This window comes from Trichomonas vaginalis, chromosome VI, assembly GCF_026262505.1.
Source record: "Trichomonas vaginalis G3 chromosome VI, whole genome shotgun sequence".
Classification (NCBI taxonomy): Eukaryota; Parabasalia; order Trichomonadida; family Trichomonadidae; genus Trichomonas; species Trichomonas vaginalis.
The window spans coordinates 16,264,836-16,282,504 of NC_067208.1; the positions used below are offsets into that span (position 1 = coordinate 16,264,836).

At 30.9% G+C, this 17,669-nt stretch overlaps 5 protein-coding genes and 2 pseudogenes across 7 annotated transcripts, besides 15 other annotated features; 2 read left to right on the forward strand and 5 right to left on the reverse strand.

Annotated features, from left to right (window-relative positions):
• Positions 1-341: part of a mobile genetic element that runs on past the window's edge.
• A 130-nt stretch (positions 342-471) lies between these two features.
• TVAGG3_0875510 (uncharacterized protein) lies at positions 472-1,056 on the reverse strand (the record flags this gene model as incomplete). Its single annotated transcript, XM_051250237.1, has 1 exon — positions 472-1,056. One exon carries the CDS (start codon positions 1,054-1,056, stop codon positions 472-474), a length of 585 nt encoding a protein of 194 aa, XP_051085712.1.
• A 37-nt stretch (positions 1,057-1,093) lies between these two features.
• TVAGG3_0875520 (uncharacterized protein) lies at positions 1,094-1,319 on the reverse strand (the record flags this gene model as incomplete). Its single annotated transcript, XM_051250238.1, has 1 exon — positions 1,094-1,319. A coding segment is annotated over one exon (226 nt), but the record flags the coding sequence as incomplete, so codon positions are not given.
• An 821-nt stretch (positions 1,320-2,140) lies between these two features.
• Positions 2,141-2,198: a mobile genetic element.
• A 51-nt stretch (positions 2,199-2,249) lies between these two features.
• Positions 2,250-2,308: a mobile genetic element.
• Positions 2,309-2,359: 51 nt separating this feature from the next.
• Positions 2,360-2,417: a mobile genetic element.
• A 51-nt stretch (positions 2,418-2,468) lies between these two features.
• Positions 2,469-2,526: a mobile genetic element.
• A 51-nt stretch (positions 2,527-2,577) lies between these two features.
• Positions 2,578-2,636: a mobile genetic element.
• A 51-nt stretch (positions 2,637-2,687) lies between these two features.
• Positions 2,688-2,745: a mobile genetic element.
• Positions 2,746-2,796: 51 nt separating this feature from the next.
• Positions 2,797-2,854: a mobile genetic element.
• Positions 2,855-3,011: 157 nt separating this feature from the next.
• Positions 3,012-7,005: a mobile genetic element.
• On the reverse strand, positions 3,058-3,476 carry TVAGG3_0875610 (annotated as a pseudogene). The gene has a single exon. A coding segment is annotated over exon 1 (419 nt).
• TVAGG3_0875620 (MULE transposase domain-containing protein) lies at positions 5,367-6,171 on the forward strand (the record flags this gene model as incomplete). The annotated part of the gene is made up of 1 exon (XM_051250239.1): positions 5,367-6,171. A coding segment is annotated over one exon (805 nt), but the record flags the coding sequence as incomplete, so codon positions are not given.
• A 31-nt stretch (positions 7,006-7,036) lies between the features above and the next one.
• Positions 7,037-7,491: a mobile genetic element.
• Positions 7,492-8,355: 864 nt separating this feature from the next.
• Positions 8,356-10,035: a mobile genetic element.
• Positions 8,461-9,294: a mobile genetic element.
• TVAGG3_0875660 (MULE transposase domain-containing protein) lies at positions 8,461-10,035 on the reverse strand (the record flags this gene model as incomplete). Its single annotated transcript, XM_001295735.1, has 1 exon — positions 8,461-10,035. One exon carries the CDS (start codon positions 10,033-10,035, stop codon positions 8,461-8,463), a length of 1,575 nt encoding a protein of 524 aa, XP_001295736.1.
• A 991-nt stretch (positions 10,036-11,026) lies between these two features.
• On the forward strand, positions 11,027-11,445 carry TVAGG3_0875670 (annotated as a pseudogene). The gene has a single exon. A coding segment is annotated over exon 1 (419 nt).
• A 79-nt stretch (positions 11,446-11,524) lies between these two features.
• Positions 11,525-11,583: a mobile genetic element.
• A 51-nt stretch (positions 11,584-11,634) lies between these two features.
• Positions 11,635-11,693: a mobile genetic element.
• Positions 11,694-11,744: 51 nt separating this feature from the next.
• Positions 11,745-11,803: a mobile genetic element.
• A 464-nt stretch (positions 11,804-12,267) lies between these two features.
• Positions 12,268-16,885, reverse strand: TVAGG3_0875710 (memory T cell proliferation; the record flags this gene model as incomplete). Its single annotated transcript, XM_001321573.2, has 1 exon — positions 12,283-16,839. One exon carries the CDS (start codon positions 16,837-16,839, stop codon positions 12,283-12,285), a length of 4,557 nt encoding a protein of 1,518 aa, XP_001321608.2.
• Positions 16,886-17,669: the final 784 nt, after the last annotated feature.

A 17,669-nucleotide genomic window follows, 5' to 3' on the forward strand; every position in this document is an offset into this window, starting at 1 on the left:
AGATAGAAATAGTTATATCATTAAACCATACGATGACGAAGGTAAGTTATGTAAATTGTACGTTAAGAAGTTAGAGAAAGTTTATGGCTTCAAGTATGACTACAATAGGGTTAACACTGATGATGAAGATATTGAGGAAAATTTATGAGAACATTAGTGAAGTTGTTAGTGAGAACGATAGTGAGGTGAAATTGTTGGCGGCTTTGTAAATATTTAAGGTTAAGTTAGTTTTTGCGTTCATGTTGTAAAATATACGTTAACGGTTTTGTAAAGTGTCAAATTCACAAGTATTGGGTAAGGTGGAACGCAGTGCCACCATACCCAAGACTTGTATACTAACTGGTAAAAGAGTAGGTCAGTTTGTTGGTATTATACCTAAAGACCCTGAACCAGAAGAACAAGCTCCTGTAATACAACAGCCTGAACCTGCACCACAGTCAAGTTGGCAACCACAACCGGTATATTAAAAAGTTATATTTTTATCGTTCGATAGTAGTTGTATATGAAACTAAGTTCTAAGTAAAACACATGGTATAATGGAATTATTCTTTTTCTTCCATCTGTAGTAAACCATACTTGAAAGTCTGAAATACTTCCACTTGGTGGTTCGTATAACTTTGTAGGTTTTTCGTAAAAGTCATTTGCCAAGCATAAGAAAGAGTTTTGGGCGCCAGAAAATGAAGCATGAACAATAATAGCATCTGGGTCGAAAACATCTTTAAATAAATATGGTTCATCTCTTGCATATCGACTGTAGATATTTGCTAAAGGAGGTTCAACTTTCTGATTTAACATTCTTTGCAAATAATACCATGACATTGCAGTGAATTCTGTATATATTTGTTCGTCTTTATTTGGATTGTCTTCGTAGATTTGAAATGACACTTGTGAATTTTGTTTGTCATATACAATTCTCACATAAAGTGTGCTATCGGTATTCGCATATTCATCAGCATATTTTGCATAACATGAATTTATTTTATCTTCTATATTTTTTAATGCAGTCTGTAGAGAAGATGAGAGGTCAACTTGTATTAGCTCAATTTCTTCCCACATTTTTCGTTGCCCTTCAGATGTATAATCTATATGAACCTTACAATAAATGGAAAACTTTTATCTTCTACAGACACAAACTTTATTCTTCGAAAGCCAATAGCTTTTGTGACAGATGGGTCTCTTAACCATCTTAATGGGTAGTCAAAACGATAGCCTTCATGCTTTACGGTATCTGTCTCAAACTTTTGACCGACATTAGTAAAAAGTTCATCTAATGGTTTAGTTGTAGCAACTCTAGAATTTTCTTTTTCTATTGGAAGCATATTTTATCTATAATAAAAATGTCAAATGAAACAGCGTCTATGAGAGAAATACAACACAACCGGCAACTCATTATGCAAGCTCTAAATAAGAACACAACAAACTTTTCAAACTATTCTAAGATATCTGAGTCATTGAAAGGGGGTGACTTAAAACTGACATTAACCCTATAACAGATGAGTTTCTATTTCAAGACAATAAGAACAATACTGTCTGTATAAATCCAACAAAAGGAACTTTAAACGAGAAACCTATAAATGAACTTCTTTTGAAAGCAGATGTTGACAACAAAGCTGACAAAGAATATGTAGACGATGCAATAGCAAAAGAAGAAGAAAGAGCTAACAATGCTTATGCAACAAAAGAACATACTCATCCTGAACTAGCAGACAAAACATATGTTGACAATAAAATGTCAAGTGAAGTGACAAGAGCTGAAAACGAATATTCTAAAAAGACTCATATACATTATATTAACCAAATACCAAGTCTTAAGGAAACATTAGAGACAAAAGCAGATAAGACTCATACACATTCTATATCTGATATTACAAACTTACAAGAAACCTTAAACAGGAAAAGTGACGTTGGACATACACATACCATTGCAAATATTACAAACTTACAACTAACTTTAAACAGGAAAAGTGACGTTGGACATACACATACCATTGCAAATATTACAAACTTACAACTAACTTTAAACAGGAAAAGTGACGTTGGACATACACATACCATTGCAAATATTACAAACTTACAAGAAACCTTAAACAGGAAAAGTGCCGTTGGACATACACATACATCTTCTGAAATAGTCAAATTACAATTTTTTTTCTAAGATGTCTTATTGAAAAACAGATTTGTCTGATCACAAGCACTTAAGACTTTTATAACAATAGAAATGTGTTTATGATATTGAAATAGTCAAATTACAATTTTTTTTTCTAAGATGTCTTATTGAAAAACAGATTTGTCTGATCACAAGCACTTAAGACTTTTATAACAATAGAAATGTGTTTATGATATTGAAATAGTCAAATTACATTTTTTTTTCTCAGATGTCTTATTGAAAAACAGATTTGTCTGATCACAAGCACTTAAGACTTTTATAACAATAGAAATGTGTTTATGATATTGAAATAGTCAAATTACAATTTTTTTTCTCAGATGTCTTATTGAAAAACAGATTTGTCTGATCACAAGCACTTAAGACTTTTATAACAATAGAAATGCGTTTATGATATTGAAATAGTCAAATTACAATTTTTTTTTCTCAGATGTCTTATTGAAAAACAGATTTGTCTGATCACAAGCACTTAAGACTTTTATAACAATAGAAATGTGTTTATGATATTGAAATAGTCAAATTACATTTTTTTTTCTCAGATGTCTTATTGAAAAACAGATTTGTCTGATCACAAGCACTTAAGACTTTTATAACAATAGAAATGTGTTTATGATATTGAAATAGTCAAATTACAATTTTTTTTCTCAGATGTCTTATTGAAAAACAGATTTGTCTGATCACAAGCAATTAAGACATGTGTCCAGGCGGCATCGTAATTGATCGGGAAATCGGGATAAAAGTATTCAATTTTATCCCGATAAATCGGGATGAAAGTACTCAATTTTTAATCGGGACGGAATCACTACACATTTGATAGAAACATTATTTAAAAATCGTTTGAATATATACTCAAATATTTATTCATATTAAAAAATTATATCATTATAATTTGCTTATTTCATCTTCATTGCTGTAATTTTTAATCTTTCAATTAGTTCTTTTGGTACGTATTCTAAATATTCTTCTTTTGTATCTAAAATTGTTTTGATAACGAATTCTAATCTTTCGTTTTGCAAACTTTCGTCTGTAAAGTAAATCTTGATTGAAATCTCGAGTATCTTGTTTACAAAACGATGGATACTTAATGTGTGCATTGAAACTGAGAATTTATTGGAAATTCTGAATAAAAGTAATTTATTTCTTACTTGAGATGGCTCAAAGTTTTCCAAAACGTATTGCAGAATATCGCTTTTCCAAATGCAATTCGTGAGTATTAGATTAGCTAACAAATCTGCATTTGTATTTCCAAATTCCGCGAAAAGGCGCTCTAAAATAACCGTTTTGTAATCTGACCTGAGAATCGTATAACCATTAAATGAATTTTCTTTGATATTGCCTGTTTGTTTGAAAATATTTCTTGTATTGATTTTTCATTTTCAATTAGTAATTTGTCACATTCTCTCGTACATATTGTAAATATTATAACGTTTTCTTCATTGTAACTTGTCTCATCACTAAGATTTGAAATAACGTTTATAAAAATTTCCGCAGCTCTTGATGGAAGCAAAAACTCCCTGTGTGTATTTATAAATGATAATAGTATTTCGGATATTTTTGGTATTTCGTTAATAATTAGATTTATTATTTTGAATTTGTCTGATTCTTCTTTTATTTGTGAATTAAACGATTGAATTATTCCATTCTGAATATTAGTGTCAAATTTTGTAGAATAAATTAAACGAAAAGTTATTGAGAAATGAGGAATTTATAAATTCGTCTAGAATTCTTTGATCATTGCATAAAAATCCAATGAATTCGAATTCATTATCGGTTTGAATATAACTTGATGGTAGATTATTAAAAATTGAAGATATGAAAACTGATTGCATATATGAAATAAGACCTCAGCAGTTTGATCTTCTTTAATCTCCCAGATTGCATCCATAAATTGATTAAATTCTTCTTTAGAGAATGGTTGGGAAAGAATTTTCACAATAAATGGAAGAATATTATCCATATTTTAAAAAAGTGACAGAATTGCTAAATTTAGATTTTCTCATATATCAGTTTAATTTCTAAAATAATATCGTAAATGCATAAAATTTTATTCCACTCCTTCAAAATATATGAATTGTTTCCTTAAATTATGAGATTTGCATCCTTCTTAGATAAATTTCAATTTTGACATTGTGAATAATCACCAAAATTTTTAAAAGATTTCAAAAATGAGCTTAATATCATTAATTTTTCAAGACAAATTCGGTTTTCTCTAATTTTTTTGGAGTTGTTCGAAAACAATTTTCATTTTTCTCGTCAAATAAAGGAAATAGAACAAAATTAAATAATGAAACAAAGATCATATATTATGTTCTTTTATTATCAACTAAGGAATTGAAGTATAACATCCAATTATAATTAAATTTCAGAAAAAGTAAAGAAATCTGAAAAAAATAGTAATGAAAAAACTCCTCTTAATAGTGCAGATCACTATTATATAACTTATAAAATTTTGACAATCATATGCCTCCTCGTACTTTTTCATTTTTCTCAGCCTCAGAGACTATCATATATCAAAAAGATGCTACGAATAAGCATGAATTTCTGAATCAATTTTTAAATTTACACTTTCCAAATTATTCAAAAAATTTAAGAAAGCACGTATGGAATTATTTAAAGCGTGCTTGCACAATTCAACTCAGAGATTGCGATAAAAACGTTTACACACAATATTATATTAGTCCTCCCTATAAATTTCACAAAATTGATTCATCCGGCACCGAACATTCATATTCAATCGTTTACAAATGCGAAGGAAGCTGCAATTACAAAATAAAAGTGACACTGTACCCAAATCAAATTCCAAAAATCGAACCTCTCAGTGGTGAGCATTCATGCACACCAAAAGGTACAGTTTTTAGAGATATTGAAGAAGAAACAAAAATTAGGGATCTAATGCAAATTACACGTGAACACCATTCAATACAACCGTTAACTTCAGAAGCGCAAATATTATCATATTTACTTTCTGAGGCAACAAAACTTGAAAGGCCTCCAAAAATACCAGAAAATTTACACACGCACATTATACAAAGAGTTTTATCCACATAATTTGGTTATTCCAGATTTTGTGGAACAAATTCTTTCAATTACCAAACAAAATTCCGAAAATTTTCTAAAATACATCGCGTTTTACCCAGAACCAATAATAATTTTCGGTTATGATCGTTCTGTCTCAATTTGTCACTCAGCAACAAAATTATTCTTGGACGGTACCTTTAAAATCGTCCCAAGACAGTTCGATGACAAGGGTCAACTCCTTACATTAATGGTGCTTGACCAAACAACGAATGAATACATTCCTGTTGTCCACATTCTTATGAAATCTCGGACAGCAGAAGCGTATACAACCGCATTTTCCGCATTAATTTCAATAATTGGGTTCAACAATTTCAAAACTGTTTACGTAGATTTTGAAATCGCACTTTACAAATCCATTAAATTATTTTGTCCAAACGCAAAGGTTACTGGCTGCTTATTTCATTATCGCCAAGCATTAATTCGCAAAATAAAAGAATTATACCCGAAACAAGAGATACCAAAAGAGATTTTTACACTTTACCAAATTTATTCCTCATTACCTTTCGTCGAAAAAGACTCATTTTATCAAATACTTAAATTAATCGATGAGTCATCCTCAGAAATTGCAAAGCCGTTCGTAAATTACTATAAAAAAGTATGGAAGAAAGATTATGAGTTCATTAACCAATTAGATTCAGAGGATGATATCTACACAAATAATGCTCTTGAATCCTTCCATTCTTTGCTTTCGAAAGAATTAGAAAATGCCCATCCTAGCCTCGAAATAATGATTGCAATCTTAATGAAAGTCGATAAACACTTGTTGGATAAACAATTACTCAGTACAAAACCAGCAAAACATCCTGTCAATTATACAAAGTCCACAGCAAATATTAAAAAAGCAATTACAAATTATTTATCCGAAACAAATCGAAATTCCAAGAAAAATCAAATCAAACTTAAAGAATTTCAACAGTCAAATCAAGTAAACGAGAATTCAATCGACTTTACACCAGAAACAGGTGAGTTTTCTCAAAATGATGAGAAGATTCTCAATGAAATCCCAAATGACCAGAATAAAGTGGTTAATCAAGTGATCAAATCAATGGCAAATCCATCAAATTACAAATTCGATAAAACATTACTCACCGAGAATTTATTCTCAATCGAACAAAAGGGAATCACGAAAATTAACCGAACCAAATTTCCAAAACAAAGAAGTAATCGTTGTCTTACAAGAAAAAAGAACATACAAAAGCCTAATGGTGATCTTGGTGAAAAATTTTCGAAAATTACTCGCAAAACAAGCAAAATTGAGAAGGCTCATTCAAATTCAGACCACAGCAGTTCAAATTCAGAAGTTACAGATGAACCTCTCTCAGATGATTCTGATGATGATTTCGAGGTAAAGGCTAAAGGTAAAAAGAGTCCATATCCTATTCCAGAATTATCAGATGGATCTTTTGAGACACCAATAAGTTCAGAATCCGAGACTTTTGAAAATAAAAAAATTTCAAATGCTCCAAACGAGAAAAGTACTACAGACAAATCTGAATCAGACAATACGAGGAACCTATATCGTCTGAAAGCGACGTTTACAAAGAAGTTGAAGAAGTTCAAAATTTCAAAGAAATTTCCAACCCTGCTATGCCCAAAAAGAATAATGTTGATAGCGATGATGACGATAGTTGGATCATACGTCCAAAAAAGGAAATACAGAAGAACAAACTTGAAATTATTGCTGAAAAATGCGAAAAGAGATTAAACAGAGTGAGAAATTTAAGTCAGGCTTTACCAAAATTTGATGAAGATGATTTGGAAAGGTAGAGATATAATTTAAAGTTTTGAATCAGAATGTCTTATTGAAAAACAGATTTGTCTGATCACAAGCACTTAAGACTTTTATAACAATAGAAATGCGTTTATGATATTGAAATAGTCAAATTACAATTTTTTTTTCTAAGATGTCTTATTGAAAAACAGATTTGTCTGATCACAAGCACTTAAGACTTTTATAACAATAGAAATGCGTTTATGATATTGAAATAGTCAAATTACAATTTTTTTTTCTCAGATGTCTTATATCACTATAATGTTTTATTGTTTCCATTCAAACTATAATTACAATTCTATACAAAATCCAATGAATATAAAAATAACCTTTAATTCAACCAAAATAAAAAAAATAATATAATAAATTAGTCATCTTCCGACAAAGGACTTTCCAAATCATCTTCATCAAATTTTGGTAAAGCCTGACTTAAATTTCTCACTCTGTTTAATCTCTTTTCGCATTTTTCAGTAATAATATTATATCAATATCTCTTTTACATATAATATTAAAGCAAACAATGCCTTCCCTATTTAATTTTACTATTTTATTTTCAATTAATTTCATATTCTTTTATCTTTCACCTTTCTCAATATTTCTAAACGCAACTTCACAGTACATTACATTTAACCATCACTTTCTTTTTATCATAAATTTATTTTTTTAATCTTTATCTTTTTTATTTCTTTATTATTTTCTTCTTCATCTAATATCTTATTTCATCTTTCACCATTTTTTTAATATTACCTATTGTTAACTCTTTATAATAATCTCATTCTGCAATTTTCATAAATACATTTTCATATAAAATCTTCTCAATTCATTTCAAACACATTCAAAAATAAATTGTGAAATATTAATATACTATATAAAACTAATATTTTATAATTTATTATTTTTTGAATACTTCTCAGTTTTTTCTTATTCAATTTTTACTAAATAATTTCTCATTTTCTTTTTATTCTTATTCATTCTACATGCTGTTACTAGTTTACATATCATTAGCCGAAAAAATAATCATATAACAATCTTACCACATGTTAAATTTTTGATACATATGATTATTTTGAAATTTAAGAAATCGATTTCAAACATTCTAATAATGTCATAATGCAATCAGACAAATCCCAATTATTATAAACACTATAACATCGATTTTGACTTTAATTTTGAAATCGATAAAATATCTAGAAGATAAAAACTCATATATTTTGAGTGTAAACCTATTCAATTGTATTTTACTAAAGGATATAAATTCATTCACGAACTTAAATAAGTGTTCACTACATTAAATTCTCATTATTTAAAATCTGATTATTTGCCTTGTTCTTTAAAATCAAGTTTAAAGCCTACCATAGTGTGACAGGTACATTGCTAGAGACTATACTACAAGTTGGGCTATTTTAATTATAAATTAAAATAATAATTTGCATTCGCATTACACATCCTAAGTCCAAATCAAACTTGAGCGAGATGTAATGATACCATACTGTTGAAATTCTTTAAGTTTGATTTGATTTTTCTTGGAATTTCGATTTGTTTCGGATAAATAATTTGTAATTGCTTTTTTAATATTTGCTGTGGACTTTGTATAATTGACAGGATGTTTTGCTGGTTTTGTACTGAGTAATTGTTTATCCAACAAGTGTTTATCGACTTTCATTAAGATTGCAATCATTATTTCGAGGCTAGGATGGGCATTTTCTAATTCTTTCGAAAGCAAAGAATGGAAGGATTCAAGAGCATTATTTGTGTAGATATCATCCTCTGAATCTAATTGGTTAATGAACTCATAATCTTTCTTCCATACTTTTTTATAGTAATTTACGAACGGCTTTGCAATTTCTGAGGATGACTCATCGATTAATTTAAGTATTTGATAAAATGAGTCTTTTTCGACGAAAGGTAATGAGGAATAAATTTGGTAAAGTGTAAAAATCTCTTTTGGTATCTCTTGTTTCGGGTATAATTCTTTTATTTTGCGAATTAATGCTTGGCGATAATGAAATAAGCAGCCAGTAACCTTTGCGTTTGGACAAAATAATTTAATGGATTTGTAAAGTGCGATTTCAAAATCTACGTAAACAGTTTTGAAATTGTTGAACCCAATTATTGAAATTAATGCGGAAAATGCAGTTGTATACGCTTCTGCTGTCCGAGATTTCATAAGAATGTGGACAACAGGAATGTATTCATTCGTTGTTTGGTCAAGCACCATTAATGTAAGGAGTTGACCCTTGTCATCGAACTGTCTTGGGACGATTTTAAAGGTACCGTCCAAGAATAATTTTGTTGCTGAGTGACAAATTGAGACAGAACGATCATAACCGAAAATTATTATTGGTTCTGGGTAAAACGCGATGTATTTTAGAAAATTTTCGGAATTTTGTTTGGTAATTGAAAGAATTTGTTCCACAAAATCTGGAATAACCAAATTATGTGGATAAAACTCTTTGTATAATGTGCGTGGTAAATTTTCTGGTATTTTTGGAGGCCTTTCAAGTTTTGTTGCCTCAGAAAGTAAATATGATAATATTTGCGCTTCTGAAGTTAACGGTTGTATTGAATGGTGTTCACGTGTAATTTGCATTAGATCCCTAATTTTTGTTTCTTCTTCAATATCTCTAAAAACTGTACCTTTTGGTGTGCATGAATGCTCACCACTGAGAGGTTCGATTTTTGGAATTTGATTTGGGTACAGTGTCACTTTTATTTTGTAATTGCAGCTTCCTTCGCATTTGTAAACGATTGAATATGAATGTTCGGTGCCGGATGAATCAATTTTGTGAAATTTATAGGGAGGACTAATATAATATTGTGTGTAAACGTTTTTATCGCAATCTCTGAGTTGAATTGTGCAAGCACGCTTTAAATAATTCCATACGTGCTTTCTTAAATTTTTTGAATAATTTGGAAAGTGTAAATTTAAAAATTGATTCAGAAATTCATGCTTATTCGTAGCATCTTTTTGATATATGATAGTCTCTGAGGCTGAGAAAAATGAAAAAGTACGAGGAGGCATATGATTGTCAAAATTTTATAAGTTATATAATAGTGATCTGCACTATTAAGAGGAGTTTTTTCATTACTATTTTTTTCAGATTTCTTTACTTTTTCTGAAATTTAATTATAATTGGATGTTAGCTCATTTTTGAAATCTTTTAAAAATTTTGGTGATTATTCACAATGTCAAAATTGAAATTTATCTAAGAAGGATGCAAATCTTATAATTTAAGGAAACAATTCATATATTTTGAAGGAGTGGAATAAAATTTTATGCATTTACGATATTATTTTAGAAATTAAACTGATATATGAGAAAATCTAAATTTAGCAATTCTGTCACTTTTTTAAAATATGGATAATATTCTTCCATTTATTGTGAAAATTCTTTCCCAACCATTCTCTAAAGAAGAATTTAATCAATTTATGGATGCAATCTGGGAGATTAAAGAAGATCAAACTGCTGAGGTCTTATTTCATATATGCAATCAGTTTTCATATCTTCAATTTTTAATAATCTACCATCAAGTTATATTCAAACCGATAATGAATTCGAATTCATTGGATTTTTATGCAATGATCAAAGAATTCTAGACGAATTTATAAATTCCTCATTTCTCAATAACTTTTCGTTTAATTTATTCTACAAATTTGACACTAATATTCAGAATGGAATAATTCAATCGTTTAATTCACAAATAAAAGAAGAATCAGACAAATTCAAAATAATAAATCTAATTATTAACGAAATACCAAAAAATTGCGTGATATCCGAAATACTATTATCATTTATAAATACACACAGGGAGTTTTTGCTTCCATCAAGAGCTGCGGAAATTTTTATAAACGTTATTTCAAATCTTAGTGATGAGACAAGTTACAATGAAGAAAACGTTATTAATATTTACAATATGTTGACGAGAGAATGTGACAAATTACTAATTGAAAATGAAAAATCAATACAAGAAATATTTTCAAACAAACAGGCAATATCAAAGAAAATTCATTTAATGGGTTATACGATTCTCAGGTCAGATTACAAAACGGTTATTTTAGAGCGCCTTTTCGCGGAATTTGGAAATACAAATGCAGATTTGTTAGCTAATCTAATACTCACGAATTGCATTTGGAAAAGCGATATTCTGCAATACGTTTTGGAAAACTTTGAGCCATCTCAAGTAAGAAATAAATTACTTTTATTCAGAATTTCCAATAAATTCTCAGTTTCAATGCACACATTAAGTATCCATCGTTTTGTAAACAAGATACTCGAGATTTCAATCAAGATTTACTTTACAGACGAAAGTTTGCAAAACGAAAGATTAGAATTCGTTATCAAACAATTTTAGATACAAAAGAAGAATATTTAGAATACGTACCAAAAGAACTAATTGAAAGATTAAAAATTACAGCAATGAAGATGAAATAAGCAAATTATAATGATATAATTTTTTAATATGAATAAATATTTGAGTGGAAATAAATCATATAAAGAATGAGGAACTTGATAAGTGCTTGTGATCAGACAAATCTGTTTTTCAATAAGACATCTTAGAAAAAAAAATTGTAATTTGACAATTTCAATATCTTAAACGCATTTCTATTGTTATAAAAGTCTTAAGTGTTTGTGATCAGACAAATCTGTTTTTCAATAAGACATCTTAGAAAAAAAAATTGTAATTTGACAATTTCAATATCTTAAACGCATTTCTATTGTTATAAAAGTCTTAAGTGCTTGTGATCAGACAAATCTGTTTTTCAATAAGACATCTTAGAAAAAAAAATTGTAATTTGACAATTTCAATATCTTAAACGCATTTCTATTGTTATAAAAGTCTTAAGTGTTTGTGACCAGACAAATCTGTAAAACAGCCGCTTTACAAGATTTTGTAAACCTAAATTTGGATTTGTACATTCAATACAAACACTTTTTAAATGAAATATACATTTGAATAAGTGTTAATTTTTTGATCACTTCGCTTGTAAAGCGCACTAATTTAAATTTGAAAACTTTAATTCAAATTAATCTGTATACAATTCAATATTTTTTACAGACCATACCAATTGTTTAAAATTAGTAAAAAAAATTATAATCCAAACAATTTTTCTGAGCTTCAAAATGCAATCCAAACTGTTCATTGATACTTCAGAAAATTATAATTTTCAATTCTATTGAATCATTTATCGATTTATTAGATTTTAGTTCGAAAATATATTTTTAAGAATTAAAAAAAATTTAACAAAATATGGTTATTGTATATTAGAATTATTTGAGGTATTGTTGAAGATTTGAGGTCAATTTAGATAGACCAAGTACAAGTTCTTCTTGAAGGACAGAGTAAATTGGAAGCTTGACGACCATTTCGCCATGAATTTGAACAGCTTCATCATTTGCTTCTAAAAATTCTCTGAAGATTTGTCGAAGTTTTTCTTGATGAACAGCGATTGTTGGATCAGTGGATTGAGTATTCAAGAAAATAGCAGCCATTTTTTCTGGACCCTCGTTAACTTGAACAAGCAATGATCCTTGAATCAAAGGCTGTAATTCTTTGAATGAAGGAATTGTATTCTGATCAATGTTAATCTTCTTTTTATGAAGTGCTTCTTTTGCAGCAAGATCTTTCAATTCGCTCTTGACACGATTTGCGGCTTCCTTGATCTTAGATACCTGACCCTGCATATTCTGGACAGCGTACTCAATTGGTGAGAAGATGATCGTTTCGATAGACTTCGGCTTAACTCTTGCAACTAAGAAAGGAAGTGGATCTTGTAGTGTGATAATTGTTCTCTTCAAGGAACAGTGTTCTAAACCTGATTGAGAGTTCTTTGAAAATGGAACATCGAAGTAAAATCTTGAAACGTTGTGATTTTGCTCAAATGCAGTCATTCTCTTTTGTCTTTCTTCTGGGGTGAAGTATTGAGTTAGGTGCTTCACATGAATAAAGTATTTGGTTGGATCATTATTTTTCTCAGTATTAAGTTCAGTTCCTTCAGTGATTGTTACAACTTCCTTTCCTTTAGCATAATATGCTGAGGCTTTTTGCAACTTGCTGCATACTGCCCAAAGATTTGTAAGATTTGTTTCTCTATAAATGAAGATCTCATGATCAGGATATTCGACTTTATAGTATGCACCTAGGTTTCTATCATTGGATGTTGACATGTTGGCAGCAATTCTCCATGAAATTTGACCTGTGCTGTAGTGGTTCTGGAGAACTCTCCATAATGATCTGAATTGAGCAATAGGAGATAGAAGTGAGTGGATACGGGTACTCAATTCAAAGAGAGAAACTTGTTTGCATGTTTCCATAGCAGTTTGAATGAGATAGATTAAGCCAAATTCAGTGAAATACTTAGAGGTGCAGTATCCTCTAAGTACTGGTAAGGAGTTGATTTCATTATCGTCAACGCAGTACTTGATTGCAACAGGGCATGGATTTGCAAACTTGGCGGCTGGATGGTTGGATCTAAAGAATTCCTCAGGGATCTTCTTGAAGTGATACATGTATTCTGCAACAATGGCAGCAGCTGTGAGTTGCGCCATAACAGCTTCACTGTTGTATGAAACCGATAATTGGTGAGCATGAAGTTGGAGAAGAATCTCGATCTGAATATCGGGGGATGCCTTGAGGTGTTCAGCTTTTTGGTAAAGAAGGAATGCATAAGTATCAGGATTCTTTGTCTTTAGATCTTGTGTAAGATCTTTATTGATATTGAACAGTTTCTCAGTGAAGTCCTTGAACTTAGTATTTTGCATTAGCTTGAGATGCTCTTCAGTTGGTGGATTCTTACCAAAGGCTCTAGAAAGAAGAATGTCTGTTCTTCTAGTGCTCTTAAGATACTTCTCTTCCATTTGAGAGATTTCGCACAAGATTTTGATATTCGAGGCAGTAGGAGTTCTGATGATCTTTGTAATCACATGCTTGACGTTGGATCGAGGATCTTCAAGAAGGAACTTGCATCTGTCCTTTTGAATAAAGTTGATAATAGCAATTGAAACGTCTTCCTGTAAGTATGGGTTTATATCAATATTGAATAAATTGACCGATATATCATTAACAATGTCAATAGAATCATACTTATCGAGGAAGGAAATGGCGATTGATTGGACACCGAATGTCAATGCATCATAAATATTCAAGATCTCCTTTTGTTCTTGTGGTCTCTTAACTTTATCTGTTGTTCTTGTTTGCTTGATTGAAGTGAATCTTCTTGCACCTGGTTTGCTAGCTGTTGAACCTGTGCTTGAAAGTTCGTTGATTCCGCCAAGAACTTTCTTTGTGAGATCTTCAATTGTATTGTCGCTCTTCTCAAATTCTCTGATAAGTGTATCTCTCTGGCTATCTTTGAAATGCTTTGCATTCAAGAGCATAAATGCAATCATCTTGCACCATTCAGGCTTGTGCTCTATCTTTCCATCTTGAATTACGTACATCAAGACGTATTGAACAAATGCAAAGACGTAAACACGGTTAACGCCACTTGAGTAGCCTTTAAGAACATTGACATTGTTGCAAATAGCGGAAAGTATGCTGAAAAGCTTCTTGAATATGAATTTATGTTGCTTTTCATTAAATTGGGAAAGCAGATCGAACAATGTATGGAAAACCATGTTTGTATGTTGATCATTTTGAAGAGCTTGTGCAATACCGCCAACAATGTACTTGTCAAGGAATGTTTCTTTCTCATTGATATTGACAAGGCTGAGCAAAAAGATCTTTGGTGTTAAGATGTTAATCAAGACATCTCTGAAGCATGCACGATCGAAAAGATGTTTTTCGAGATTAAGGACGCTCAAATGTTTTTGGAGTAACTGGAAACCAATTGGCCTGCTTGAAACTTCTATAATGTCCTTGAAGAAAAGTGACATATAGATGTTAAGGTTTGTTCCTGCTTTAACATATTTTTCACGATATGCAGACATTGAATTTGTGAGCTCGGTACAGAGCTTAATAATATCTGTAAGATCGAGCTTTGATGTTGTAATTGAGAGAGATTTGATGATTAAATCAAATAAGAACCATGAGGCAACTATATCTGGACGGACTTTATCTTTGGAGGCTTTAGTATGCTCAAGCCACTGAGAAGCAAGATGCTTGTAGAAGTTTTGGGATGGCCAGCGTAATGCGCAAAAAGTCACGTAGAAAATAAGATTGGCGTTGCTTGCATGGTTTCTCTCATCTGGATATAGGCTGAGGATTTCCATGAGGCATTGAAATGCATTTGGCGTTTCTTTTTCAATGGCTTGTAAAATCGAATCAAGAACGGCGAAGATGTAAGGATGCAAATCTTGGAGCTGTGGAGTTTGGATATCGTAATTTCCATTGAGAATTTTGTTGATGTTTGGATTTGATGAGTAGTAGCTTGAAAATAACTCAGTCGAGAAACAAATTGCATTGCTATCGATCTGATCGAATGGATTATCTGGACCATAGTTAATGTATGTTGTGTGGTCGCCATCTGCAATGACTGTTCCATCTTTGAACAAAGGATAAGTTGCCTTGCCACATAATTCGAGAGAAGTTGCAGCTCCAGGCTTGACAGATGCATGGTAAATTGAGAACTCGAGAATTGGCTCTGGAGGCATCTCCAATTGAAGATTAATGATTACCTCATCATGGAAGTTGGGATGGTCTTCATGGTAATGAACTCTGGAAACATATTTCTCTGAGCCATTAAATAAAGGTAATTCTTTTCCATCGGAGAGTATTTTGATTACAATGACAGCGTTTCTGATCATTCTATGATTGCGTGGTTTTTTGAATCTTGCGGATTTTAAGTTTAAGAACAATTTGTTCTCGAATGTACGATATGGTTGTGAATGAGCGAATCGGTAAAAATGCTGTAATTTGAGGGATCCTTTATCTTGTGCATAAACATTGAGTGACAAGGTAAATGGTAATGCCTTATCTTTTGATTTTGAGACTCCATTTGTGAATTCCTTTCCAAGAAATTCGTTATCAAGAGTTGTGCAGGGAACAAAATTGGTAAATAATTTGTTTCCAGAGTCAGATTGTGGAATGAGCTCTGCAAACGATTGATGGCACCATGCAAATGTTTGCGATGTATCTTTTTGATTACATTTCTTAATGTCTTCAAGTGCAGTTTTCTTGGTTGAATTCGATGGCTTGTTGATATATTTCTCAAGAGATGAGCCGCCATCTTTGACAAGGAGACGATCAAGAGATGCAATGAAAAGAATTCGACTATGACCGAAGGTTTGCGTAAATGGAAATGACACAGAATCTGGAGCGCTTAGAATGTTTCTGGAGATAAGTTCTTTGCAGTTTGGAAGATTCTGTAATGATTTCGGAACGAAGCGCCAAGTTTCTGAGACACGCTTATTAAGATCGATATCGTAAAGGAAGCAGGAAACAATAATTGGTTCAATAATCTCGGCAGATGATGTAAGGTCATTAATTGTAACAGTTAAGTATTTTAATTGATTGGAATCTAAGGAAGAAACTGCGGGTCTTGAATCTATCTGAAAATGAGGAACATTCTTTTGATAAATAGAGGCCAAAGGAGGTGCCAGTTTAACTTTTTCATCAAAATTCTTTTTAAGTAATTCAACATTCAAGTTAGAATCAAATGAAAATAGTTGTGGATCGACCGACTCTGGTGATTTACCAAGTGCTTGGGACTGAAATTCTCTTGTAACACATTTTGCAGGTGTTAAGTAAAAATTCAATCCGAAATTTTCAGACTCTGGATATTCAGGTGGTTCCCAAAGCGAATTCTGCAGGTTAGTAACCTGATAGGCAGGACTTTGTAGATTTAAATTTGGAAAGAGGCTCGCGCTGTCTTTCACAAAAGCTGCCATATTCTTATCCATAACATTCATTTAGAGATGAAGTAAGGGGTAAAAAATTTTACGCATTGACAAAATTAAATATTTACGAGTATTTATAAGAAATAATGCCCGAAAAAGCATTAACATATTGTATAGAGGCAAAACAAATAAAGATAAATTACGAAATACGAGATTTATTTCTCAATTAATTTTTTTGATCATCTTTTGTAATTTTATTGTATGGAAAGCATCAACAAACTGTTGTGTAATGTGGGAATGAACATAATATGGAAAATTAAAAAATATATCATCAAAATAATGTAATTGAAATATATAATGAACCTATGACTCTATGTACATTTATAAATTTTTTGAAAATACTGTATAAAGCCATTCGGACCTTTAAATCTCGTAATTCTCCGTTTAGACAATATAATAAATTACTAGATTTTTTATAAAAATGGTGAAAATTACATTTAAATTAGGAGATGGAAGAATTTAAAAACAAACATTTAAACCAATATTAAATGTAACGAGCAATCTATGTAGGCTGGAAAAATTGTGAGAACTTTTGAAAGATTCAAAATGATACAACAAAATTCAAAATTGTAGAAGAATGAATGCTTATTGAGGTCAGGTAAGTGGGGCTTCCAGGCGCGTTGCGCCCTCTAGCCCCGGAGAAACTAGAGGAGGAATGATACAAAGACCAGATGAAAAAAATAAAAATATTATAATAAAATTAAATTTTCAGTCTTAAATTGTTTTTTTTATTCGGTATATTCTGAATCTTGAATGTCTTGAGAAGCCTTTTCCCCCTTATAGAATGAGATAGGACGGTTATTTTACAAAACTGACAACAC